Source organism: Sturnira hondurensis, unplaced genomic scaffold (assembly GCF_014824575.4).
Source record: "Sturnira hondurensis isolate 20B ecotype Veracruz unplaced genomic scaffold, ASM1482457v3 Scaffold0021143, whole genome shotgun sequence".
Taxonomy (NCBI): domain Eukaryota; kingdom Metazoa; phylum Chordata; class Mammalia; order Chiroptera; family Phyllostomidae; genus Sturnira; species Sturnira hondurensis.
The window spans coordinates 2,483,781-2,510,798 of NW_028093774.1; the positions used below are offsets into that span (position 1 = coordinate 2,483,781).

The window sequence follows — 27,018 nt, forward strand, 5'->3', positions numbered from 1 at the left end:
AAGACTCAAAGAAGGGCAGGGCCTGGGGAACCCAGCTTGGAGGCCTCCTCCCTGTCCCCAGGCTCACACACAGGCCGGGATGCTCCCTCCGACCTGGCTCCAGTGGGCCCGGTGGGGCTTCATCCTCATGGCCTCTTTGTGAGTTTCTTCCGTGGGGTCCTGAATCCAGGGTCCTCCTTTCAGCCCAAGACAGAAGCCCAGCACCTGGTTCCCTGGGCCAGTGACCCTTGTGGGGAGAAGCTGGAAGGCCCTGGGCAGACACTCAACCTCTGCCACAGACGGCAGGGTACTGAGAGGCTGGCCCTCCCCTCGCCTGGCTCACCCCAGTCCTGTAGTCTGGTACTGGAGTTTGCTACCTAATCGGCAATTAGAGTGTGTGCTGAATCAGGTGGCCAGACTGGGCCAGGAGGCAGGACTCAGGGCTGCGAGGGACTTACAACCCTGGGGCGTGGGGGTGGAGCCAAGGGGAAGCAGCCACTGGGCAGTGGGGGAGGGGGGCTCTGGAGTCAGGACACCTGGGGTCTGCCACAGGCTCTCTGTGTCTCCGCTGCCCTCGGGCTGTGTGTGCTGCCTTTGTACGGTGTAGACCTTGCACGTGCTCCGGGTGGAGGAGCCCGTGTGGCGTGGTGGGCTCCAGGTGCTGCCCCTCAGCTCTGGCCCGCTCTGCGCACCTGCCTTCCCTCCCCACCAGCCACCTTGTTTCCTCCTGCCTGACCCCGGGCTCCATGGAATCAGGGGCCTCGCTCAGTGCTGGTCACACCTGTGGCCGCCACCTGGGCCTCTTGGCCCGCGAGCTAAGGCACGTGATTCCCTCCCACAGGGCCCGGGCTGCCCCGTGCCCGAACTGTCCTCGCCCCCCTCGGCCGTCTACAGCCCCGCAGGACAGAAGCCCGAGGCCGTGGTTCATGCAATGAAGGTAAGGGCCAGGCCCTGCCCACCCGCCCCCAGTTCCTGCCCCTCAGGAGCCTGATCGCTGGTGCCCTGTGCGCCATGTGTCCTTTGGGGTTGTCTGGGTCGGGACCAGGTGACTGCCCGGAACACTGTTGGGGGGACTCTGGGGGGCCGGGTGCCCACAGCAAGTATGTTACCTGTCTGTTCTCCCTGCACCTGGGGAAACTGAGGCCCGGAGGTATAGGGAAAGGGCAGGCACTGCCTCCAGGTCAGAGTCACGGGCAGGACTGGAGTCCAGGTCCCCTTGGCCCAGCTGCTTCTCACCGCTGGTATGGCTGCCCCCCGTCCTACAGATGTCTGTGGGTCCCGAAGAAGGGCCCCTATCTCTGGGCACACCTCCTCCTCCTGCCATGCCCACCCCTCTCCCCACCCTCTGAGCTGCCACGCACCCCCCACCACATGCAGGAGTGGGTGCTGTCCCCGGCCCTTCTCACCAGCCCCACCCGGGGCCCTGGGTTGGAGTGAGTCCACCTGTGCAGGGGGCCCTCCCTCAGCCGCCCGACATGGGGGTGCTGCTTCCCTTGTGTGGTGTCCACAGTGTCACTGGGCTGAGCGGAGAGGACTCAGAAGGAGGAGGGATGGCCCGGCCCTCAGGCCTCTCTGCACCCTGGCCCCCGGGCCCTGTCCCCTGCAGGTCCTGGAGGTGCACGAGAACCTGGACCGGCAGCTCCAGGACAGCTGTGAGGAGGACCTGAGTGAGAAGGAGAAGGCCATTGTTCGAGAGATGTGCAACGTGAGTGCCCCTGGGTGGGCGTCCACGCCTGACACGGGGCATGTGGTAGCAGCTGTCCCCGAGGTCTGTCCTCGCTGCCCCCTGTACCCTCGAGAATGCAGGTCCCTGATCTCAGCAGGTCGGTCTGTCCTGGGAACACGCACATGGCTCCCAGGAAGGGTCTTGTTTACCTGTGTGTCCTGACCAGGAGACTGGCTGCTGGCCTCCCGGCTGGGTGGGGCCCCTGGTGACTGCTGGCCACATAGGTGGTGTTCAGACCGGAGGTGCAGGCGGCCCCCAACTCTGGGGCCCCCAGAGCTGGGGCTGCCCGGGAGGGACGGACTCACCCCCTGACCTGCCTCCCTGACCTGGTTCTCTCTGGGTCTTGGTGGAGGCCAGCAGGGCGGGGTCATTTGCAGGGGCTGAACCAGAGCCTCCTGGGGGTGGAGTGTTGCAACCCCCTCCCACACTGCCTTCTGAGTCCATGAGCCCCTCTGGACAGCTGTGAGGCCAAGCCTGCAGCCCAGTGGTGACATGCTCAGGTGGCCGTGAGGATGGGTGTGAGAAGACTGGGCCTCCGTGTCTTCTCCTGGCCCCACCAGCCCTGGGGTGTATAGGCAGGTTCAGGATGGGCCCTGCACTCACAGCCGGCCTCTCTGCACAGGTGGTCTGGAGGAAACTGGGGGACGCCGCCAGCTCCAAGCCCTCCATCCGGCAGCACCTGTCTGGGAACCAGTTCAAGGGGCCTTTGTAGGGCCTCTCCTCCGTGAACGCAGACTGTTCCTGCCCGGGGTCCCCAGGGAAAGCGGCCAGCCTTCTGGCTTGGGCCACTGTTGTCTTCTGTGACGAATTGTACATAGGATGCTGCCTGCGTGGGTCCGACCCACTGCTGGCTGGGCCCCCCCATCACCTACATCTCTCACACCAGCAAACCAGGAAGCCGAGCAGCTGCCTGCCCAAGGTGCCCGGCGGCCCGGTGGCCTGGGCAGCCACTCCCACTCCGGGCCCTGGTGTCAAGCTCCTTGGGCGAGAATGGAAGGCGGCTCTCAGACGCCAGGCCCCGGGACTGTGTGGGCTGGGCCTGCACCTCCTCAAGTCCTCGCTTCCTCTGCCCCCTGGCTGCTACCGCACTGGGCTGAGGCTACTGGCAGCCGGACCTGGTGCAGGCAGCACTTTTCATCCACATGCTGTCACCTGGACACTAGCTCCCCAAGCCCTGGATCCCCTGAGTTGTGGATGGGGTGCTCCTGAGGCCCCTCCCTGGCTTGTGCCCTGCCCCCTGCTGCCACTTGGTTTTAGGGTTCACACTCCCCCACCCTCCAATGTCACCCTGCCCTGTGCCAGGGGTGCCCTCTCTCTGGTGGCTCCTTGCCCAGGCATCCCCATTTTCATGGTTCTCATGATGGGCCAGGACCACAGGGAGGCCGAACAGAGCCCCCGGGCTGAGCCACACATGCCCCTCTTTCCTGATGGGTAGCACTGGGTCATGCCTTGGCCTCCGGTCTGTGGTGGTGTCCCCTGGAGCCTCACCCCATCCTTGCTCACTGTGGACAGAGCTGCATGGGTGTGACAGGAATTCTGCTCTCCTGGGAAGGAGCCTGACCTGGCTCTGGCAGGAATTTGCTGAGTGACCTTCACTCAGCCTCTCTCTGCCCCTGGTGCACAGTGCGGGCTCAGCGGTGCTCTCAGCCATGGGTGTGGTGGACGCCATCGGCTGCTGCCTGCCTGTGCTCTTGTCACTGCAGCCAATGGCATCACCTGCAGGGGGATTTGGGGCTGGACCCATGCCATGTTCTGCTGCCTCTTCCGGTGGACCGTCCCCCTGCCCGCCAAGGTAGGGAGGGTTGGGGCACGAGGAGCTCCTTGTGGGCTCTGAGGGTCGGATGAGACCATTGGTGTAAATGGCCGAGTATACACTGTCAAGTGCGGTGTGTGTCTCCAAGTTTGTGTTTGAGGAAAAGGAGGCCCAGAGGGGTAGGCGGTCCATGGCTCCCTGCCTGTGAGATCCCAGGGCCTGGGGGCAGACGGGGCCCATCGATGCTGTTGGGAGGCCCTGGCGTCCACTCGCTTCTTGCCCATCCTTGGACTTCCCTGTCTGGCAGCACTGGGGTTGCAGCAGCCTCCCGAGGCCCCGGGGCCTTGTCTTTGCATCAGGGAGCCTCGTCCAGGCCCGTGTGAGGGCCGGGGGCCAGGACCCAGCTGTTCCCACTGTCCATTTGCCATTGGGAGAACACTCTCAGGGGAAAGGCGTGCAGCCCTCCTTGTTCCCAGAGAGCTGAGGGGGCCCTGCTGATGGCCACAGGCATGTCCCTCCTGCCCTGGGTATGACGGAGCCATGGGCTTTCTGGAGGGAACTTGCCATCAGGTCAGGTGGTGAGCTCCCTGTCATGGGGGGGGGGGGTGCACTTGGAGCAGGGTGAGCAGCCTTGGTCATGGCACTGCGTGATCACTGCCCAGGTGGGCAGTGAGCTAGTGGACAGAGGCCCCGATCTGGTCTTGCCGTCCAACGAGCCACAGCAGCCGAGGGCCCTGGGTCCATTTCAGTGGGAGCCATGTCTGGGAGCCCCTTTGCCATGTTTGGTTCAGGTTGGCTTTGCCACAACTGACAATAAGCAATAAGGAAGGTCTGCTGGTTCCTGCTGACTCTGCAGCTGACCCCGGGGAGGGCAGCCTCACAGGGACCCTCCCCTCTGGAGGGAAGCGACCCTGCCCTGGGCCACAGTGGCTCCCGGGGCAGCTTTCCTGCCAGAGTCCTCCTGCCTGCCACGTAGGCAGGATGAGCCCGTGCAGAGACCCTCCCATGCCCCCCCCCACCCCGCCCGTGTCCCCGTGCCAGCATGGCGTGGGGTGGCTTTCTAGGGCATGACTGTGCCTGTGATGGTCACCTCGCTAATGTAATCAGCTGCGGGAGAGCTGCCGCAGCTGCTCTGCCTGACCCCACACTGGGTCCATTCGCAGCTGTGGGGTGGGTGGGGAGCCCACAGGCCAGGGAGCTCCGAGGGGCCTCAGCACAGGGGCGGCCAGGGGACAGTCCAGGGGAACCCCAGCTCTGCCGCTAATGGGGGTGGGGTGTGGGGCGACACTGGGTGACCCTCCTCCCTTCTGGAGCCTTAGCTCTGAAAGCTCACGGTGGGCGGGGGTGTCGGTGGGCTTGGTGTCCTTTCCTAAAGGTCCCCTCCCTTTCTGAAACCCCTGCTCTTAGATCCTGAGGCTGTGGGGCCACCTGCCCTGGGGCTCCAGTTCCCACTGTGACAGAGGCCACCCTTCCGGCCTCACCCCAGGCACCAAGCCTGCCTGGGACCCCAGTCCGCCAGGCACATTTTCTAGGGTGGCGTGTTTTTATCCAGAAGTGGTTAGCTCTACACATCAGTGTTTAAAGTGACCTTTCACTTTTTTTCCCTTGAAAACTTGAGAGGAAACAAAATACTACTGATTTTTTTTTAAGAGCGCATGACTGCAGAGCAGTAGAGGTGTGCATCCCTCACCACGTGCGAAGGGTCTGCTGCTTTCTGAACTGGCTGGGACGCCTGGCTCCTGTCCCCGCGCCGCAGCTGCGCTGCCTTTTCTGTAGGACGTGTCCCCCGAGAACTGGGGCCAGCCCCTCGGCTCCACCCCATTTCTACCTTCTATTGAACCCCTTTGATATGGGGGGAAGAGCGAAAGAAATAGAACTTTTTGATAGTGTGGTAAAAACATTGAGCTATTTTAGTACGAGGTAACAGAAGAGTGTGACGGTGTATACTTTGAGCTAGATAAATAAAGGCTCTTGGCAAGCCTCCGTGGTGGGTGTGCAGTGCCTGTTTGTCTCATGGGTGTCGGGGGGGCAGGGTCACTGGGCAGAGGGCTGCATCACAGGAGGATGGCAGCAAGGCGTGCAGCTACACCCTGTGGCATGGGTGGCCGGACCCCATCCTGCTACTCCAGCGGCCTCTGCATAGCCACAGGCCGGAAACAGGATTTTGAACTCAAACCTTCATCTAACCCGGGAACCCAGGTCCGTGCAGGCTCTTCAACATCTCCGAGTGGGTCAGAACCCGAGTCCCCCACAGAGCTGAGGCAGGCTCAGGCCAGAGGTGGCACTGCCTGGGAGACTTCCCGGGAGAGGCAGCCTGGCCCTCAGTGCAGAGGGGTTCCTGCCTGTGGGCTGCGGCAGGCCCAAGTCCCGGCTTCCACCAGTAAACAGACAGGTTTCAGAACTGCGTTTATTTGGACAACTGACTTGAAGGAGTCTAGTTTGTAGCCAAGATGGAATTCAGAGTATGTTGTTACATTCACACTTAAAAAAAATATATCTCTATGTACAGGACTTGCAGGTTGGTGTAAACATACATTACTTTCCAAGTACTTTCCTCCCCTTCTTCCCGGAGGACAAAGAAAAAAGCCATCCAACCAGGCAACCCCTTCAAAATTACTTTAATGCAAAGGATGTAATTATCTCTAAATCAAAATAGTGGTCCTTCTGACCGACCAAGTGTCACGGGAGGGAAAAACACAGAATGACAGCGATGACTTGAGATGGAACGGGACTATTTAAAATTGAGTATCAAGGAAAATTAGGCACTGATTTCTAGAAGGAAAGTTGCTCCTTACGGATGCTATTTCTTGAGCCAATGTGGCTGCTGACATTTTCACTAGTATTGAGTCACCCAGTGCAAGACTCCGCCCTCAGGGGACACCAGTGCGTGGCCAGTGGCTCTTGGCACTGGGGGGCGCACTGGCGGCCACTGTCCCTACTCCCCAGGAGGGAGGACCACCGCGTCTCCCTCCACGGCACCTGTCTAGCATTACACAAGGTACCCGCGGCTTACTCACTGTAACTGCCCTTCAAGTTGATTAGAAAAACTTGTTTAAAAAAAAGGTGGGGGAAGGCATCAGGCTACCTCATCCAGGCCGCGCGTCCCAGTCCCCCAACTGGGGGCATGCCAGGTGGGGGGATGGGTGGAGGCACGGGTGGCTGTCCTCCGGGGGGGACAGATGGAGGTGGGTAGCTGGCCGGGGGTAGGCCCAGGCCTGGAGGAGGGTGAGGTGGGACAGCATGTGTGGGGGGCAGGCGTGGGGGTGGAGGCGGGAAATTGGGGTTGTAGGTGGGTGGAGGTGGGGGGTAGCCGGGAGTTGGGGGAGGGATGGCGGGCGGGGGGAAGGAGGCTGGGGGAGGGGGCACTGGTGGCGGGGGTGGGTTGGGGGGGTAGACGTGAGGGTGGTAGGGCAGGTGTGCCGGGGGGCCGTAGGCCGGGGGCAGGGCGCCGTAGGCAGGGCCCTCGGTCTTCATCATGGACTGCAGGCTCTGGTAGCCCTCTCCGGACATGTAGGAGCTGCTGGTGGACATCCCGGTGATGTAGCTGGAGGGTGGTGGCGGTGGCGGCCGGTGTGGCAGTGGTGGTGGCTGGTGCACAGGGGCCGGGTGGGCTGGAGGAGGAATCTGGACTTTGGGGAGGTCACCAGCATCCACAGGGCCTGGCGGCTCGGCCTCGCCTAAGGCAGCTGAGAGGGGAGGCTTCCGGTCTGCAGTGGAGAGACCAGTCAGTGCCTTACACAGTGTGCCGCAACGCCCCGCTGCAGCGCTGGCATCTAAGATCCTCAGCAGCCCTGCCCAGAAGGGGGCACACGGCCCCACGCCAGCAGGCCTGCTTTCCTGACACAGACTCTAAACTCACTCTTCCCGGGGAGCTCTGCATTTCTGGACGTGAACATTCAAATATGCTCAGTTTACAGTACCCTCAACATACCTGGTTTGTGAAAATGGTTTTTGAAAGACCCTTGGGCACCACTGTCTCTGACACTTTGGCTCCAAAGTCTCCCTTCTACGAACTGTCCCCAGGATGCTCACGCCTGCCCCTCGAAGAGGCGGGAGACAGCCGATTCAGCAGACACTGACCTGGTGGTGGGTGGGCCGGAGGCAGCGGAGGGTGAGCGGTCTCGATTTTGGGGATTTTAGGTGGTGGTGGATCTATGAAGAAAAATCACATTAAAAAGCACTCATACCTCTTCATGTGAATAAACATGTCACAGCAAAAGTAAAACTGCTGGGGAATTTCTTTGGAGAAGCGCAGGTAAGACAAAGCTTTAAGGGAACTCGAGGAGGGTCTCAGCTGCACCACTACACACTAATCCTTTCACATACAAGAACACGGCAGACACAGTCCTCTGCTCTCCTCCCTTCCCTTCCAAAGGAAAAGCAACCCCCTTCCTTCCCTTTTCCACAAGACAAGCCCTTCAGCGACCTGAGGCTGCAGACAAACCCCTGGGGGGAGTCCCCACCAACGGGGCACAAAGGCCCTCACCTTTTGTTCCCAGGGGGAACACTGACCCTCTGCTCTTCCCAGGGGGCCACACCTTTTTATTCTCATCTAGGCACATTTTATTTTCTCACAGGCATTTGCTCCTGGTTGGCAGCTGGTCAGAAGCAGCATGTGACCTGGCACCACTGGGACTGCTTGGGGCAGAAGTCACAGGCCACCTTTCAGGGCTGAGCAGCTGCCTGGGACCAGCCTCCACAGTGCTGGCGCTAAGCGACCCAGACAGGCCACACTGAGTCCAGTAGCTGTTTACAGAGTGCCACGTGACCGGAAAAGAAACCAGTCTTTCTGTTCGCTTGCATGCTTCGGCCCTTTCTTCCTGACCCTGCTTCGGCCGAGCCTGCACACCACTGGCCCAATTCGCTCCGGTGTTGCTGACCACTTTCCTGGTTTCCTCTGTCTCACTCACAGGCTTATCATCTTCCCAGGAGACCGAATGCCCCCTCTCTAGGCAGACACATCGGTGCCTCTAGCTCTGCCTCTCCTCCAGAACTGGGGCCAACTTCTGAGCCCACCTGGGCCCAGCAGCCAGCCCTCACAGGTGGCCCTCTCCATCCCCTGTAACTGGCGTCCTGCCCGTGCCCAGCAGTCAGCCAAGCTGGAACTGGCCTGCAGGAACGTAAGGAGAGCCACCTGCGTAACTCCACTTTCCAGTAGCCATGTTCAGAAGAGGCAAAATTAATATTTAAACTGACATTACAAATTTGACCATTTTAATGTATAATCAACAAAACTTCACTAACAAAATTTTCCACATCCCTTTTCCTTACTAATTCTCGGAGGTCCAGTGTGGGTTCCAGGCTGAGGTCACACGGCCATTTGCGCCTGCCGCTCTGCCAGTGTTCTTGGTGCCCCTGCAGCTCACGGCAAGAGCTGTGGGGCTTGGCCTGGACCCACCCCACATCTGCACTCACCCCTCCCCACTCTCAACCACCTGCCCTAGGACCGCTGCCCGGGAGCTCCCCACAAGGACCTGGGGGTGCAGTGCTCCCGCTGCAAAGCCCCCTGGGCCCCGCTGCCCGAGCTCTGTCCCTCCACTCGTGTCTCAAGCTCTGTTTGCTCATTCAGGGCTAAAAAACTTGCTTGTACTGAACTCATCATTCCCCTAAAGACCCTGAGAAAAATGTAGCTCACTGTAACTGGGAGCTCTCAACAACGGCTCAATAAATGATGCACCACGCCCTCCACTGGGACCTGGCAGCACAGGCTGAGACGAGTGGACAGGCCAGTGCCTTCCCAGAGCCCGCAGGACCGGGCCAAGGACGCAGACCCGCTGCTCCCTTTCTCTTCTGTCATCACTCAGCTGATGCTCCCCTTGCTCTTTGCTTCTGACATGGAAACGAGGACACCAACTGGGGGCCCCAGCATACACGCAAATATAAAGGGAGGTGTGGGAACCCCGTGGCCCTTTCTCCACACCGTCCCGCAGCTCGCTGCGCAGCGCGGGGACACCAGGCCCCGTGCACTCCGCACCGTGGCCCACTTCACAACCCTGACGATACACACTGCTCGTCAGGTCTCCTACACTCACAGTTACATTTCACACTGCGACTTGGTGCGTTGCTGCTGCTACCTTCTATCGGAAGGTAACCTAAAAGAGACCAGCGGTGAGCAGAGAAGACAGTGCATCACTGCTGGCAGGGCCATGTTTGTGAAGGGCTCTAACGTTAGTTTTTAAAAAAAAGATTCTATTTATTTATTTTTAGACTTTATTTATTGATCTTTAGAGGGGAAGGGAAGGAGAAAGGGAGAGAAATATCAACGTATGGCTGCCTCTTGTGCGTCCCCTGCTGGGAACTGGCCTGCAGGGAACTGGCCTGCAACCCAGGCATGTGCCCTGACTGGGAATTGAACCGCGATCCTTTGGTTCCCAGGCCCCCGCTCAATCCACTGAGCTACACCAGCCAGGGCTTATTTATTTTGAGGGAGAGAGAAAGGGAAGAAAAAAAATATCAGTATGTGGTTGCCTTGCCGTGTCCCCTCCTGGGGACCTGGACCACAGCCCAGGCATGCATGTGCCCTGACTAGGAATCAAACTGGCAACCCTTTGCTTTGCAGGCCAGCACTCGATCCACTGAGTTATACCTGCCAGGGCCTAGGGTAAATTTTAAGGCCAATCTAATCTGAACAGAAACAGTATTCACTAAAAATTTAAAGTTCTGATAAGCAGAAATATAAAACTAAAGAACAGAACAGGAAATTACCTGCTGCTTTGCTCTCTTCTTTGGGAGAAACAACCTGTTACAAAAGAGAACAAAACCGTTAACCAAGATCCTGGGAACAGTGAGGAAACATGATGTAGGCATGACATCACAGAGACGAGGTGTGGCTCAGTGACGAGGTGTGGCTCAGACAGAACGTCACCAGACAGGCCACCACAAGTGCTATCCCTCCCCCTCCCACGTCAGTCAGAAACACTGCCCTTTCTTGCTCCGAGAGCCCCGAGCTCCAGGCCCTAAGTGTGGTGGGCGGAGTCAGCTGACGCATGTTTATCCTGTACGTCTTCCTCTGGGGATCATGGAACCGCAAACCCCCTGCCTGCTGGCCGGGTTGCTTCCCCACTCCAGGGGGAACTCCCACAAATACTGTCACTTGAAGAACTGAACACTCCAGAGCCAGAGGAACTGGGACTAGCCATCCCAGCAGGCCACAGACGTGCAGCGAAGCCCCGGCAGGGTCAGGGCCCCATCGGAGCTGCCAGGGAGGTCAAGGGCATCACTCCTGCTTTCGGTGCTCTGGGCGACCCCTGAGAAACAGGGACGTGCTCGGGCAGGGTGTTGGCCCCTGGAAGCCGGCCGCACCAGTGCCAGTGCCGCCACTCACCGTGGCTCGTTTCACCTGGCGAGGCGGACTCGGCTGTGGGGACGGCTTCTTGGGCTGCGGGGCTTGCTGCGGTGGCGGCGGCGGCGGCTGGGCTGAAGGCTGTGGGTCCTTCTGTGGGGGCTGCGGTGGTTCGGAGCCTTGAGCCGACTGGGACGGTGGCACTGGTGGCACTTGTGGTGTAGATGGGAGCGAAGGGGGCTGCGGGAGCTGATGAGGCGTGTGATGAGGCATCTGCTGTTTTCCTTGTGAGTAAAGATCCAGGATTTGGTGGCAGATGTCTAAATGATAGGTGAAAATTACATTTACTATAAACTGGTATTTTAAGTAAAATTTTACCTAGAAAAAATCAACCCACTTCCCTCTGAGCCCCCAACTCCTCTCCAGAGACCCATGGGCAGGACTCGCCTTTGTGGTTCGCCCACCTCCACTGTGCACAGGCCTGGGGGTCTCTCCAGGCCACCCAACCCGTGTGCTTGGACAGATGCTCAGACCTGAATATCAGGTCTGAGCATCTGTTCAGGACCCTTCTGCAGGACGGCTTACACGAGCCCGTGTGGGAAACCCACGCCAGGGCTCCTGCCCTCAGGCAGCACCGTCTGAACTTGGACGAAACACCCTCGCAGAATGCTCAGCGTGCCTAGTACCTTCCAGAACATCCACAGGGACATCTTGGACAAACTGCTCCCACCACCTCCGATACATGGGTTTGGAGGTCCATTCTTGTATTTCGAATTTGCACAAACGTCCCGCAAGATACATCACTGCCACTGCTATGATCTCTGGTTCCCACTGCAGTGACAAGGTTGTGCAGAGACTGGTTCAACGAGAGAGAGGTGACTGAGTCGGATGAGCAAGCACCAGTGATCAAGTCAGGGCATGGGAACGAGGTGCTGTATCTGAAGAATACACTTGTGTATTCTTCTCTAAACACGTCAAATAAGGCATTGTACAAACATGAAAGAGGCAAGTTCCTAGTCTTCCTAAAGTGCCCAAATGAGTGATACTTTACCCTCAGTTACTAACTCATTCCTTACAGAGCCGGAGGAGTGCCAGCACCTTCAGGAACTGCCTCGGTGCACACAAGCAAAAACGGTTTCTGGTCCCCGAGCCGTGGGAGCCCTGGCCACTGGCCTCTCTCACTGGCTTCTCACAGCTCCCCCCCTGGGCTGGGGACGTCAAGGCTCTAAACCAGTACCCCAAAGGGCACCCTCCCTGCCCCCTACCAAAGAACCAAATGGGTTCTAAGTGATAGCTGTCAAATCCCCCCAGTGCCTTGTTTTGGACTCGCGTTTCCAATTGGTGGTACGAGTTAGCTTCCCCCACCATGGGGACACTGGGGCGGCCCCTCTGCTGGGGGCCGGTGGTCTGGACTGCGGCCCCCGCCCCACCACTAACTAGCTCTTCAAGCTGGCTCAGGTCAGTTCCATGCAAAGTGAGGAGTCTGGATAAAATGCCACAGAAAGCCCTCGCACGTTTAAGACACTGTAATTGTACACTATTCTTTCTGGGATCATTTCTACAGTTTCTTAAAACTCCACAATTAAACCAGCCTTTAAACAAACATACCTGTCATTTACAAACGTCCATGCCATTTGAACCAGCTTTTGGATTTTGTTTTTGTCTCCTGGGAGTGAGGGAAAAAGGTCAATCAGCAGAGAAACGAGAAGCGGGAGCACAGCAGTAGCCAAGCAGTCACGTAAAGCCCAGGGCACCCTGGGCACCACCCCAACGCACAGACGGCAAAGGGCTTCCGCCTGGGAGGCGAGGCGAGACGGAAGAGGCAAGGTGGGCGAGGGGGTTCGAGCCCCGCCTCTACTCCCCACGTGACCTGCACTGAGAGCCGCCATTAGTGGGAGACCTGGCCCCAAGCCTGATCGTACTAGGCTATTTAAAAAATCCTGACTCACTTTCCTGTTTCATATCATTTGGCAACTGGATGACAGAATCTGTTTATACATAAAAAGCAACCGTATTAATAGCCTTGACACTGAACTGTCAGGGAAGCCACAGCCTGGGCACTGTCCACACTGAGTTCTCTGCTTTCCTTTTCTGAGAAGCGTAATTCCAGTGACATCAAGCAACTGCAAAGACTCGGGTTCAGAATGAAGAAGTAACTCTTCCTTACCTTTGAGCTGTTTTGCATATTTGAGCAGGAACTGGTATGGATGTTCTACCTGTAAGTCAAACTTTATGGTCTGCAGCAAGATTCTCTCCAGAACCATTACTTCTTCCTAGAAACAAAGCAAATGCCACACTGGTAGTTTCATTCCGAAGTCTAGAATGACATTTAAAAATTGAGCTTCCCTATTTATTTTCAAGCTATTAACAACTATTTTTTGTTCCCTTTCTCCTCTCTCCCACTCAGGCACAACAATAAATTCTGAAAAGAAATAGGAGATGAGGAAACAGCTAATTTAGAAAAAATACCGGAAACAAAATAGTCTAAGAAATGTTATGCTCCCCATCCACGTGAGCCCCCGTTCACAACGCAGACCTCTACTTCGCAGACAGCATGGCTGGCATGCGAGGCCCTCGCGGGACGCATGCCAAGCACCCACTTAGGCCAGCAGCTTCCCCCAAACGCAGGCAGTGCGTTGTGCCCACCGAAAACGTATCTGGGGGCCCAGCATCCCGGTCTACATTTTTTTTTTCATTTCTGTGTTAAATCTTTCATTCACCTAATAAGCTGTCCCAAGGTCACGTACTGCACACATCATGATTAAACCACACCCTGACCACCTAGGAGCACCCACACACGGCAGCTTTTCTGCTCGCCGACGCGGCCACTCCTGCATCAGCGTCAGAGGCGCGGTTCCATGGCTGCTCCTCTCTTTCAAAAAAGGTTCTTATTTTGCTCATTTCTCCCCCAATTTCAGTACTATTTTACTTACTATCACTGTAGAAGAACAGGAAAGCTACTGATGTTCTGACTGGGAATTGCCTGAATTCACAAAACAATCCAGGGAAATGGACGTTTTTAACTACTGTGATCGAGTCTCTCCACCACAAATGTGTATCAAAGCCTTCCCAGTCCCCCCTCAGTAGTTTTAAAGAGTCCCCGCCCCACCCACAAACTTTTTAATGAAGTTTATTCCAGAATATTTCACTTTACTGTAGCATTGTACACGGACTCTCCACTCTCTTCTAACTGGTCAGTGCCGTGAACATGTATCCCTCGAACTCACCTCTGGAATTCTGCGTGCCCGACTACCCGGCATTCACAGACAGAGTGGAGCACGCAGGGTGCCCCATTGGGGTGAAGGAGAGCGAGCCCCGTGTCTGTGTCAGAGGGGAAGGACCCCCCGACCGCGGGCGGGGGAGGGGCGGGCGGCAGCCTCATGGCTCCGACAGCACAGCAGGGCCGAGGGTTGGGTCTCCCGTGCCTTCTCTGGGGGGCGCTTTGCGAACCAGAGAGGCTTCCCCCATTTTTGTCACGACCTGTTTCCCAGACGCTTCAGCCTCGTTTTTACCAAGTGAGCCAGTCACTGCCCAGGCCACAGCTCGGGCACCACACGGGCCTTCCTGTGCTCAAATGCTGGTCTGCAGGTCGGTGTGCGAACACCATTCCTCAGGAAACCTCGCCTCAGCCCTGTCCCGCCCGCCGGGGCCTCGTCTGTGTTCCCAGGGCCAGCGCCCCAACACACCTTCAAACCAGGGCATTTATCACAGCCCGCCCTCGGACAGCTTTACGAACGCTGCACTGAAACCTTCCCCGCCACCAACTGTGAAACCCGGGAGAGCCAAGTCCACACCGGTCTCACCACCTGTTTAATGTCTAGTCTCTAACACAGAGGCCGGAGGAAGTGTTTGCTGAACACGTGAAAAAATGTAAGAGGAGGAGGGGGAGCCACACAGTTAAAGCAAAGCTAATCAAGGCAAAAAAGTTCTGCATGGTTCACAATCTCATTTTTCTCAATAGCTTCAAATGCCTCCCCCAAACGACTGTCCCCCTCTGTCAAAGAAAATATCCTCCCCATGTCTCCACCGCTCCAGACCCAGAGCCCTCGCCGGTATGGGTGACTGTGCAGACGGAGGAGCAGGTTGCCAAGCTCCACCGCCCATTTGGGTCAGGCTGGGCCCGGTCCAGCCTTCTCACTGGCAGGGCTGCTCCCCCTTCCCATCTCTGGGGCACGGGCTGCGCAGCGCCAACCTCGCCACTCCCGCCCCAGGTCCTGGTCTCCTGCCTTGATGGTGTGGTGGGCAAGGCAGAAGGTAAGGTGGGATGTGTCCGAAGGCCCTTGAACAACGCACACCAGCTACTCCACGTGCTCGTGGCTCTGCCAGCACCGCGCCCCTGCTCTGTAAAGGTCAAATACTCGCGAGCATGGAAAACACGATCTCAGGCTATACTTCTCATCTGAAAGTGCATTTTCAATCACTGTTAGTATGAATTCCTAATAGGTTCTCATTTTTACAAACAGGTGAACGAATTCGTAAGTAAGCAAGGCAGTTACCCGCACTGACAATATTTACGAAATATTGGTATCAATCACAACCAGAGTGTCTGCAAAAGTGTTCTGGGCCTCTGCTAACTCTTCAAAGCAAGGAGGGGACAGACAGACAGACAGAGACAGAGACACACACACACACCCTTATGTACATGCATACAAATACTGCTTGGCGGAGGGAGGGTAGCTACTGAGGGAGGTGACGCCAGCTAGTCAGGAAACACACGCCTGTGCTTGGTGCAGAATTTCGGCGTCTCGGTCAGCTATGCGTTAACTGTGCTCCTGAGTTTCTCCCCACACCATCGGCTCGCCTCTTATTTGGTGAGCACCTGCTGCAGGCCTATGCTGTCCGGCCGCTGTGCTGTGCTGACATGGGCTTTGCTTTCATGATCTCACAGTTGAGAACAGGGGAGTTCGTTGTGATTATCTGATTAAATCTCATAATGGGCAGTGAGAGATGCTGTGAAGGATATTCAACACTAAGGGTTACATTGGGGACCGGACAAGAATGAAGACAGCAGAAAGTTGCCACTTGGTCTCTGACAGTGGTCTCTTTCAAACAGAACAACGGCACGGGTGTGGTTACTTTAACGCCATTTCCGGACACAAGCAAGAGCTGGGGGAAAAGGACAGGGAAGGAGGTACGACCTCCGTGAATCTCTGAGCGTCTGAAAACAGCTGCGTGTCAACACCTCTCACCACTCTGGGGAGGCAGAAGACACAGAGCCCAGTAGACCATGTGCACACACACGCAGCATCGGTACTTTCCAACCACCTGGACATGGCCACCACCCCGAACCCAAGAAGCCACACTGCTTCTGGTTCTAGAAGCACAGCCAGTCACGGGAGGATGTTGCTTATCTCCAGTAAACGGACCCCTGGCGCCGCAGTCCTCAGAACATGACTCGGCACATCAGCAAGCACCACCGAAGGGCAGGCTGCCTAACGTCCCCACCTCTCCGGCAGAGGCAAGGAGCACCTCTGCCCGAGTCTCGTGGGGACTCGGGACCGGCAGGTACAGGAGGTACCCCAGCCGCTGTCAGCAAGGACCTCGGCCCTTGTGCAAGGGGGTAGGGTCTGAAGGCAGGAAGCGCTGATCCTTACCTTTGGGTCATCTCCAAACTGGCCAAATTGGACATCGTTTAGTAAACTACGAGCTGTTTTGATGATATCTTTACATTTTTTGGGTGTTTCTTCTACTTTCCCAGCCAGAAAGAGACAACAAGCTCCTGTAACCTAAAAGAAAGACAAAAGCTCCTGAGAACCTGTTACTAAAGGCCACATAGAAACATGAACACAGACTTCCGTCCTTCCCTGCAAACTGGTTCCCTCATGCTTCTACACCCCTTTTCCATTCACAAGAACTCAGACACCCTAAAACTGCAAAGGAGGTCTCCCAACCCCCAGCTTGGTTCTGTAAATTATTTTAAATTTAATTTTCTGAAGAACACATTATGTAAACAAAGTAGCCGCCAGAGGGGAAAAGCCACAGACACAAATGTCCTTTTCACGTGGTGATCCCACACTCCCCCCCCCGGAGAGCCAGCACTCCTGAACTCGCGCCCTGGACTCCAGCCCGTTTCCGTGCCCGCCGCTTCCTCCAGGTGCCCGGACCCCTGTCCAGTCCCACATCTCCAAGGGGGTCTCAGCCCTCGGCCTTCCGCTTTTCCCTGCCTACCCTCTCGGCTCCTGCACGTCCCTCCCCACACAGAAGGCTGACCGTCGGGTGTCAGAGACTGTGCCAGGGGTGCGACGTGGGTTCTCTCGCAATCGCCTTCCTCATGCACAAAACTCAGTAAAACCTCAGCACAAGGAAGAACCCCCAACAAATGGCTTCCTGTTAAGTCTATCGTCTTCTTCACGGTGCCCTTCAGACACTTCAGTCCACCCACAGAAGCCAGTGCCCTTGTCTAGAATTCAGCCTGCCTTTCCGCACCGGGCCCCACCCCATCCTTGCCGAACGGACATCCCGCCTGACACGTGCTACGCACTCCCTCCGTGTCTCTGTCATGCTAGCTCTTGTTGTACTGCTTGCTCCCACCTCAGCACACCCGGGGCCTACTTACCACCAGGGCTCACCTGGCTGGGGCACCTCCTCCGTGGCAAACCCCGACCCCTCCACGGCACAGCTAATCTCTCCCTTGAAGGCCACAGCCTTCCCCTGCACCTCTCCCACGGCCTCACTCTGAACCACATGCTTTGCACGTGGCACACCATCTACTACGGACTCAAAGCTACGGAGGCAAGTTCCCATCTGAACTGCCCACAAAGCAGACCCAGTGCCTCTTTAAGGAGTAACTACAGAATAAGCGATATGGCCTGAAAAGCTTCTATTTCTTCTTGGCCTTTGCTGGGTTTCAATTATAAGCACACATTTACCTTGGCAAAAATAATCACACAAAGTACAATATAATTGTGGTCCACACTGGTCCAAATAAAAAAAAGATCTGAATGTGGTTAATTAACAACAACAACAAAACAAAGTTCAAACTTGATTTTGTTGATACATAGTATATACTATGTAGTAATAAATACTTTCTGGAAATACAAAAAGAGGTTATAACCAGCTCACTGAACTGTGCGGAAATAACTGCATATGACAGAGCATTACAATAAAACTCAAATACTCACGTATCTTGGGAACTGCTTGAAGGAATGAAACATGTAGAAGCGATGAAAATAAATTATCCCAGTTGCCAAGGTATCATAGTGCCTGTTGTTCTGGTTAAGGACTTTAGCCAAACATTTTCACAGCTAATATTCTTAGTTAAATGTGGAAAAACCAAAGACAAACAGCAGCAAGAGAATCAGTGGTAAACTGAACGCTGTCAGTGGCAAAGCAGGCAGATGGGCGCCCGGCACCAGGATGCCGGTACAGGACTCAGCAGGGTCAGTCCACCCTGCCGACACGGCCGGGTTTAAGGCCCCTGACCACCCCCAACTGTGGCCCTGGGAGCTGTTCTCCTGGTGGCCACCTGCCCCAGGGCTAAGCCTACACATGTACATGAAAAACAGGAGACAGAAAGCCCCGGAGGAGCCGCCGAGTCAGAAATAGCAGCTAGACAAGACATGCAAGAGGCACGCGGGTGCAGTGACACTGTCACATATCTGGCCTACTGAGTCTCTTCTACTTCTCGGCGGTGCGGGGGGAGCCTGCCTACAACAGACACCAGAGAGGCAAGGATGCAGCCCCAGGCGCGTGCCCACGTCGAAGATGAAGCGAGCGCCCTCCCGGCGGTAGCGGGCCTCCGTGGCCGGGTCGAGCCCTTCCAGCTGTGAGGGCGTGTGAGCCAGGTCCTTCTTATCCCAGTACCAGCACGGCTTTGTGTGGTCCGGGTTCGCCGAGGCCACCGAAGGGCTTGCGTTCTCTTTATTCTCCTTCATCTATCGAAGCAGACTTGTTCTTTTCAAAAGGTTCTCTGAAGGGTGTTCGGATGCTGAGAGAGAGAGAAGCAGAGCGAGGTTGGAAAGGGTCGCCCCACGTGGAGCCGCCCTAATCACCATGGCCAACCTACACCCACAGATTGCACCCGATTTTGAATTGAAACTGCCCACGAAAACGATCCTACGGATGGGCTGCTGGAAGCCCAGCTCACCCCCAAAGCCTACTGAACATGTGCACACGCACTGCTCTGCGCCGCTTCAGGGACGGGACTTGAGTGCCCATGGACTCTGGTATCCGGGGGGTCCTGGAACCAACCCCATGCAAACACTGAGGAACGCCTATGCTGGAAGTGACCCCCAGTGTGATAACTCCCAATGTTAGCGGCTGTTGAAAAGGAAGCAAGTTTCCACCTCACCGTCTTCACGAGGCCCAGCTCCCTCATGCTGACTGGTCTGGAGTCCGTTCTTCGCTAAAACCCAGCCTGTCCTAACACTGAGCGGACTTATGCTCCCAAACTGGCCATCCCCCCATCTAGCACCCAGTGAGATTTTCCTTTCCAGTTCACTTGGCTTTACTTAGGTGCTTCCACTTTAGAAAGCCACCAGACTGGATGAGTTCACATCCGCACAAGTCACTGAGCTGAGCAGTGTACCATCAGGTGTGGGTGCAGGGACTTGGGGGGAAGCAGGTGGAGGGAGGTAAATGAAAGAAGCTGTTCTAAATTTTTCTTGCTTTCTCATCTGCTTCTCTTTTGTTCAGAATGAAGAGATTCTCTAAAGGCTCCCTGTTGAGAAAAGAAAACAAAACACAAGGACTCTCCTTTGAGGTTGCAGTAATATGAATTAGTTGGATCAGAGAATAGAGATTTCCAAAGGGCAGGAAAGGGCAGGAAAAGGGTTCTACGAGTGCTGGGCCCACGGCAAGTCTGACTGGTAAGGAAACAGTAGTGCACGGCCAGGCTCTGGGCAGGGCCTTTGGTCGGCCTGGAAGCCTGACTCTGGGGAAGCTACCACGGCAGGCTGGGTGCTGTCTTCCTGCACGCACTTGGGGGCTCTAGAGAGAACCCGGTGTTTCCTCCAACAGGAAGAATTAAGAACCTGAAGGAAAGCAGTCCTGTGAACGGACCTACACTAGCGTGTGTGACCAACTCAGGGCAGGCCTGGTAACTAAGGCCTCAGTGAGTACGAGGAGTTCAGAGTTAGGGGTCTCAAGATACCATCTCTCACCTACCAGATCAGCACAAATGCTCAAAGTTTCACCATACACCCTTGGCAAGGCCAAGGAGAAGCAGGCCATCTCACAGACAGCTGGTGGGAGCGCTACAGGGGAGAGCTCTCACAGGGACTCTGGCAGCACCTAACAAGACGACATGGCCATCAGCTCTCTGCTCTGGCAGCCCACTTCCAGGAATCTGCTCTGAAAATGCCACCGCAAGTATGAAACAACGTACGCACAAGATTATTCACCAGTGTTATGCAGAACAGCAGGCACTGTAAACAACCCAAATGCCCATCAGCGGGGCACTGGCTGAATAAAATATGGCACATCACAACACGTACCACGCACTGTTAATGAGAGGGAGAAAGCGCTGAGTGCCGATATGGAGTCATCCCCAGGATCCGCCAAAGGCAGGGTAGCCTGCACAGTATGTTACTATCTAGGTTAAGAGAGGAGATGAAATAAGAATAGACATCTGTTTTTTTATACTAATAAAAATATTGGCTGCCAACAGGGTTTGGGGAGAACAAGATGGGAACACTGGGAACAAGACTTCTCTGAGCACATATCTTTTTCTATAGTTCTGACTTAAAAAAACCCTTACTTTAAAATAATTATAGATCTACAGACAAATTGTAAACACAGCACAGAGACTTCTTATATACTCTTCACCCAGCTTCCCTTAATGGTAACATCTGATATAACCACATACACTGATCAAAACTAAGAAATTAATTTTGGTACATTATTAAACTACAGCCTTGACTCAAATTTAAGTTTTTCCAAAAATCCCTTTTCTGTTCCAAGATCTTAACCAGGACGCTACATGGCGTTTAGCTGTCACCGTTCTCTAAGCACCCACTGGTAGGTGACTGTCTCTCAGTCCTTCGATGCCCTTGACTGAGGTCTGTCTGAGGCCTTCCCAAGTAGAGACTTGGAGTGCTGAGGGGGAGCACTGGAGGCAAGGCGCCCTTCCCATCCCACTGCACCAGGAGGATGTCCTACTGCCAGCCGTAACCATGAGCATCTGGTTAAGAGGAGATCTGCCAGGTTTCTCAGCGTAAGTTACTGTTTTCCTTTTCTTTTTTCTATTGCTCAGTGAGTTGTGAAATACAGCCCACGCCCCAGGGGAAGGGAATGAAACTCCACCTCCTGGAAGGAGGGGTGGAGAGAATGTGTGAACAAATGATAAAACCATCACAGTGATTCAGGGGCAACTATTTTGCAATGCAAAATACTACCCAAAATACCTGTTTCTCTTTAAGTTTCACCATTAATTTTAGCATTTATTTCTGGAGCGTGGCTGCAGTCAGTATTACTAGGGTGTCCTGATGGCGATTTTCTATTTAAGGATGGAAAAGAATCCTAGCCCACAGGGAGACAGACCACAAATACTTTCAAGCCCGTTTTGCCTTGCTGTCCTTGACCAAACCCCATGCCAATAATCTAGTGTAGGTGCCTTTAGAGTCCAGGGCAGACTGAACAATACATGAGATTCAGTGAAAATAAATGTGCACAAACAGAATTGAAACAGTCCTCCGAATCATACACTGCCTGGAAAAGTTCTTGCCTTGTTCTGTAACTCTGGTCCCTATTACTCAATTATTTTTTCACCCTAAAGTCGTAAATGTTCTCATTAGCCGTTCATGATTGCCTTGAAGGACTAAGATTTATGAGGTCCATGAAGGAAAAATCTCTCATGAACAAGCAGCACATCAAGGAATTCTAGCAACATCTTTCAAGAATGTGCCTTAGATACTTCATGTGATGTGACGAAAGATTCAATTCGTTTTTTTTTAAAGAATATTTATTTATTGATCTTTAGAGGGGAAGGAAAGGAGGGAGAGAAGTATCAATGTATGGTTGCCTCTCGTGAGTCCCCTGCTGGGAACTGGCCTACAAGTCAGGCATGTGCCCTGACTGGGAATTGAACCGCAATCCTCTGGTTCAAAGGCCCACACTCAATCCACTGAGCTACACCAGCCAGGGCTCAATTCATTTTTTAACATTCAGAATTATGGACACTTACAAGTTGGAAACAATAGGAAAGGTCACTACTCAACTGTTCTCACAGTACAGCAATGCTCTCTAAACGGTGGCATTTGGTCACTCACTACCGTTCATTTGGCCACTTCCATCAATGGGACCTTAGCAGATCACAAAGCAGCCCATAGCCTTGCTGAGTATCAGCACCTGGCATTCACATTACCAGTAATCCTTGCGCTAATCACATACTGATTCTGAGCTGTTCTGTTCACTCCCTAGCCGTGGTGCACGATGGCACAGAGTAACCAGTGCATGAGCTCTACCTTTCAACGACTCTCTGTGGCTCCACTCAGCTCCTTGAAAAGACCTTTCCCTTGTGTACTGACCGCCTCCCAAATTCATGAAGACAGTTTTTATATTCCGTTCTCTTCTTCAGGGCAAACATCCCATTTACTAGGTTTGGTTTTGAGTGTTTCAAGATCACCTCTAAACATCAGCAAAATGAGAAACAACACCTTTATAGGACTGGTGTAGTACATGGGGGACGGCAGGTGACAGTAACAGTACACAACATGTCCAGTAAGAGGCCAGTGAGTTGCTGCATGCCTGCAAGGGCTTCTTTATCCTCACAACCCACCACTGAGAAAATGGAGCTGATGAGACAGGAGGCAACTTGCCCCACGCACACCACTGCCAAATGGCAGAGCCAGTTTGCCATTAGATTTTGACACTGCCTTTCCTCAACGTGGACATGACCTTGTTTCTGTAATGGAAACAGTACGTCCATTTCTGTAAAGCTGGCCTTCCTCATTTCCAACCGGGACAACTGGGTTACTGTCAATTTAATCTTTGCTGGTGAATCTGCATCTTGTTAGCCTGGGCCTACTATTTCAGCCTCTAAAACCTCTTTGAACCCTGAGTGTCATCCTGCATGCTAGCTCACCCCAAGTTTTGAGTGCATTTATTAATTTGAGAAGCATGCCTCTTACACATTGAAGTTGGTAATAAAAAGTGCTAATCAGCCCTGGTCGGGTGGCTCACTTGGTCAGAGCATCATCTGGTATACAAAAGGTAGCAGGTTCAAGCTCCTGTCTGGGTGCCTACCAGAGACAATGGAATGTCCCATCAATCTCTCTCCCTCCTCCTCTCTCCCTAAAGCCAATCAACATATCCTCCGGCCAGGGTTTAAAAAACAAAGTGCTAACCAGAGTTAGAGCAAGACGAGAGACCTGTAGCCTATGTCTAAAGACCTCCCATCATTCAAGCTGACATCAATTCATTAATCAACACTTGAGGTTTGGTAATTTGAACAGGTATAAACCCACCTAATTAGGCCTCATCCACTATACATCCCTGTAGACTAGGACAGGAAGATATTATGTTTAGAGTCCTAAGGAAACCTAAACAGACTCACCCCTCACCCAGCACCAATCTAATCAACTTAAAAAAAGGATTACCATCTTTACTGGTGTCACCCAGCTTTACTAAAAACTGAAACTATGCTGGTTTGAGGGAACCAGCTACTCAAAGGGGAACCATTCCCAAATACTCAAAAACTCCCTTTTCACTCTTCCAAGAAGATTCTAAAACCGATTCCTAACAAGTTCTAGCATCAGAGAGCCATGTACTTAGTCTGAAAAAACTGAGGCCTTTATCTGAGTCCAGATTTCTATCACTAATGGCACTTTTAGGATCCCAATGATTTTACACAGTCATATCTGCAAGCTCTCTGGCAGAAAATTTTATCGAAGCCTAAATAAACAAATGAGATTTAATCCAAAAATGGATTAATGGATAATGAGAAGATTAGGTCTTCTTTACAATCTCCTCATTACCATGCACTTACCTCCTCTTGACTTTGACCCTATTCGGTTTAGGAGAAGGCAAACAAAAAACATTTTCTTCCTCCAAACACTCAGTGAACTCAGTGCTTTCAAACAAACTCTTAAAATGAACTACTCAAGCGCTGCTTAATAAGAATGGGAACACGTTCTGAGCCATGTTCCATGAGAGAATATCATCACTGGGAGAACACCACGGGAGCACTTACACGAACTTAGACGGTGTCGCCCACTACAGCTAGGCTACAAGCCTGTAGAACGCGTTTTGTACCGAACGACACAAGAGTGAAGCAGGTGCAAGAAAAAAGGATCTGATCGCAGAAGCGACCTTTCCTTATACCTTTTCAGACTCCAGAGTCGGTGTGTCCAGGCGTGGAACGACACCAAAGTTTCCGACCTAATCAAGGTTGGGACCGAGCTTCTGCGAAGCAATGTAAAGACGTGGGTAGTCTGAGGTCGTGAGGCCAAGAGAGCGCGCGTGTATTAACATCCCTGCCCCTTCTCTTCATTTGCTAAAAAGTCCCCCAAACCCTACCCGCTCCTCTCGGTGCGGGCCTCTCTCCTTTGTACCCGCACCTCAAAACCCTCTCCCGAAACACGTCCCGCAGCCCCGCCACCTCCCGCTAACTTCGAGCTGCACTGGAGGAAGCGGAGGAGGTGGAATCCGGGAAATGACTCCACCAGCGGATGGAGGCGTAGACCTTACTCTACTCGACTTTTAGGGAAGCGGGAGGTGGGTGGCGCTGCCCCCGGTCCTTCGGTCACTCACTCGTCGCCTGAAGGAAGCCCCTTAACGACGTCCCTCCTCGCCCACAGTAGCCATCTTGTACGCGGGATGGCGAGGAACTACGTCATCTCCCTGCGCCGGCGACGTAAAACAAGCGACGGGAAGCGCCTGTCAACCAATCAGAAAAAAGCAGAGCTCTCAAAGGGGGAAAGAGCAGCCAGTCTTCTTCCGGCCCTCCTCGCAGGAGGAGGAGCCGGTGAGAGGGCCCGCCCACCTGTCCTGGGGCAAAGGCAACTCCGAAGCAACCGAACCTGCTAACGGAACTTGGACGCGAGAGGCGGGCCCCGGGAGGCTTCTTCCAATCAGCGCCAGGGCGTGCCACAGTTCCGCCAATTGTGGCTTCGGAGCTGACAGGGGCCGAGCCGGCCGTTTAGGTCCTGGGAGCCGGTAGGCCCAATGGCTAGGGAGAAACCCGAGCGAAACGGTAGGGGGGGCGGTGGGGCGGGACCGCGCCCATGCGTTCAGCCACCGGCCAATGGGCGGTGGCGGCAGCAACCCGGGGCGGGACGTGGGAGCAGGCGGATCCGGGTTGGGCCGTGGCGGCGGGGCCGTGTGAGGCCGCCGACCCGCCCCTCCCGTCCGGCCGCAGCCACCGCCGCCGCCGCCTGGGGCTTGGTTGAGGCGGACGGTGGGTCTGGGCCGGAGTGTGGCACCAGTGCCGCTGCGCTGAGGGGTAAGTGGGCAGGTGAGTGCCGGCGGCGACCCTTTCGTACGCACAGTCCGGGGGACAGACCTATGCCGTCGCCCCGGAGTGGTACGAGGCCGCCTGCCGCCCAGCCAGCGTCTCTCGGCCGAGGTCCGGGCTGCGCTCAGCCGGCCGCACTTGGCCCGGGATGCGGGGTGGTATGCGTCCTGGGACCTGGAGGGGTGGGCTCAGAGCGGGGATCCCGGCGGGGTTGGGGGGCGCCGCTTGGCCTTTGCCCTCCGCGCTTCCCGAGGAGCACTCGCTGTTTCCCCCACGTCTCTTACTGGCGTCTAACGCTCCCGTCCCGGCTCCGCCCGCCCGGGAGGTGGCGGTGGCAGGTGCGGGGAGCGCCCGGCCTCTCTTCACCCGCCGGGTGGGGCCCAGGCTCCTCTCCGTCGCACTGGTCCGCTCCGCTCTGCGTGCGACCGGCTCGCGCTCTCGCTTCCTTCCTTCCCGTCGTCACCCAGTCGGTTGGTGAAGGCGGTGTGGCTTTTATGTTCCGCTCTCCAAACCTCTGGTGCCCGCCGGGTGCCCGGGGACTAGGCTCCGCTTCTCTCACTCACATTCCAGTTATAAAAACAGTCGTTGAAAATAGGTCATCTTTCTTCCCACGCGCCCTGGCTGTCTTCCACACGTTTCGAGCCCTACTAGGGAGAAGAATTCAGTGCTTTGGAGTTTGTCACTCCGGCATGAAAAACTCTTTCTCCTCGTGGCTCCAGCCTGGCGACGCAGTTCTGGCTCCCCGTTTCTACTCCAGGAAAAGGAGACGATTCGTGTCGTGTGTTGGGCCACACTGGCCGCGGGGGCCTCTCCCGCACTATGTGTTGACACGTTTAGGATCACTTGAAGGATATTGTTTTTGCTTTTCCAAAAGAAGGCGGTGATACTTCAAAAGCAGAAATACTTTAGGACTGTGTTGACAGGTTAACTTTGCCTTTAAGCAGCTCGGCAGCTTGGTTGCGATGGTAATTACACAGCCCTGTGCGTTTGTCAAAGCTCAGAACTGGACACTGACACTTGTGAATTTTATCATGTAAATGATAACCCCCCCCCCATTTCGCTTCTCAAAAATGACCCAATTGGTACTTCAAAACTGAACTAACCAGTAATCTTGGAGAGGTTTTTCTTACTATTTTAAGTGAAAGCATTGAACGCAAGAATATAGCAAAACCAAAGCAGCTTTCCTCGCTGCGGTTAATACTGTTTGGTACGACTTGCTTGAGCCTTGTTGTGTCTCTGCAGGCCACCAGGCCACTGTGCGTGCAGTCCTGCCTTACCAAATTAGTCCCTGGGGCTGCTGTGGTGGATATTTTGGTCAAGTTCCAGTAGGTTAAGGAGGCGTTTTTCTCTGTCCCAAGAAAGTAGTTTGCAAAGCTGCCTTCTCAAACTGCTGCAGAACAGCCCCTCTATCAAGACCCCGACATCCTCCGTCTTCATTCAGCCTTCTACCACCCCTGCCGTGCGCTCCGCTTTCTCTCTGCGTTCAACATTGTGCGTTCCCGTCTGAAATGAAACCCCAGTCCCATCGAATCGCTGAAATGGTCGCTGCTTGTCTCTTCCGCATGGCGCTCAGTGATCTCTGTGGAAGTGAACGTTTCTGTTCAGTCTGCCCCTTCTGTTGAGGAGGAAGGAGCGCTTCAGGAGCTTCCCTTCCGGGACTGACATCTAGGCCCCATTTTAAATGACGACTAAACCTTGAGTTTAGAGGCTGCTGGAAAATGGGAAAACCGTGAAGGGAGTATGCAGATATTTTTCATTCTGAAGCTCAACTGTCTTTGTTTTCAGGATGGCCTCCTCAGTTCCTAGAGGAGAAGGAAGGAGATGACAGCTAGGAAGACGGTAGCACAGCAGGCCGCAGAGTTCAGTGAAAACCAGGTGCACAGTTT

General features: G+C 54.8%; 3 protein-coding genes across 12 annotated transcripts in view; 2 read left to right on the forward strand and 1 right to left on the reverse strand.

The window, feature by feature from the left end:
• The window catches only part of CCDC85C (coiled-coil domain containing 85C), a 68,561-nt gene extending 63,119 nt beyond the window's left edge, over positions 1-5,442 (forward strand). For 3 of the 4 annotated variants that reach the window (XM_037031291.1, XM_037031288.1, XM_037031290.1), the window contains 3 exons: positions 821-916; positions 1,586-1,684; positions 2,328-5,442. In XM_037031291.1, coding sequence (XP_036887186.1) covers positions 821-916; positions 1,586-1,684; positions 2,328-2,417 — 285 coding nt within the window. In that variant the 3' untranslated portion in view covers positions 2,418-5,442. The remainder of the gene's footprint in view (positions 1-820; positions 917-1,585; positions 1,685-2,327) is intronic. The other variant, XR_005064332.1, reaches the window with a different exon arrangement.
• A 409-nt stretch (positions 5,443-5,851) lies between these two features.
• On the reverse strand, positions 5,852-25,599 carry CCNK (cyclin K). 3 transcript variants are annotated; one of them, XM_037031286.1, is made up of 12 exons: positions 25,417-25,599; positions 24,367-24,555; positions 18,418-18,667; positions 17,862-17,943; positions 16,335-16,466; positions 12,908-13,013; positions 12,349-12,406; positions 11,427-11,596; positions 10,783-11,060; positions 10,164-10,197; positions 7,539-7,610; positions 5,852-7,165 (listed from the first exon to the last, which is right to left on the reverse strand). In XM_037031286.1, exons 3-12 carry the CDS (start codon positions 18,612-18,614, stop codon positions 6,540-6,542), a joined length of 1,755 nt encoding a protein of 584 aa, XP_036887181.1. In that variant the 5' UTR covers positions 18,615-18,667; positions 24,367-24,555; positions 25,417-25,599; the 3' UTR covers positions 5,852-6,539. The 3 variants fall into 3 exon arrangements, with proteins under 3 accessions (XP_036887181.1, XP_036887180.1, XP_036887182.1); XM_037031285.1 differs by having other exon boundaries at positions 24,430-24,555; positions 25,417-25,598; XM_037031287.1 differs by lacking the exons at positions 24,367-24,555; positions 25,417-25,599 and adding an exon at positions 24,001-24,092.
• SETD3 (SET domain containing 3, actin N3(tau)-histidine methyltransferase) overlaps positions 24,986-27,018 on the forward strand; it is a 58,092-nt gene continuing 56,059 nt past the window's right edge. For 3 of the 5 annotated variants that reach the window (XM_037031284.1, XM_037031282.1, XM_037031283.1), the window contains exon 1: positions 24,986-25,120. The gene's annotated coding sequence lies outside the window, so the exon portion shown is untranslated. Of the gene's footprint in view, positions 25,133-27,018 lie in introns of all 5 variants that reach the window. The other 2 variants (XM_037031280.1, XM_037031281.1) reach the window with 1 other exon arrangement.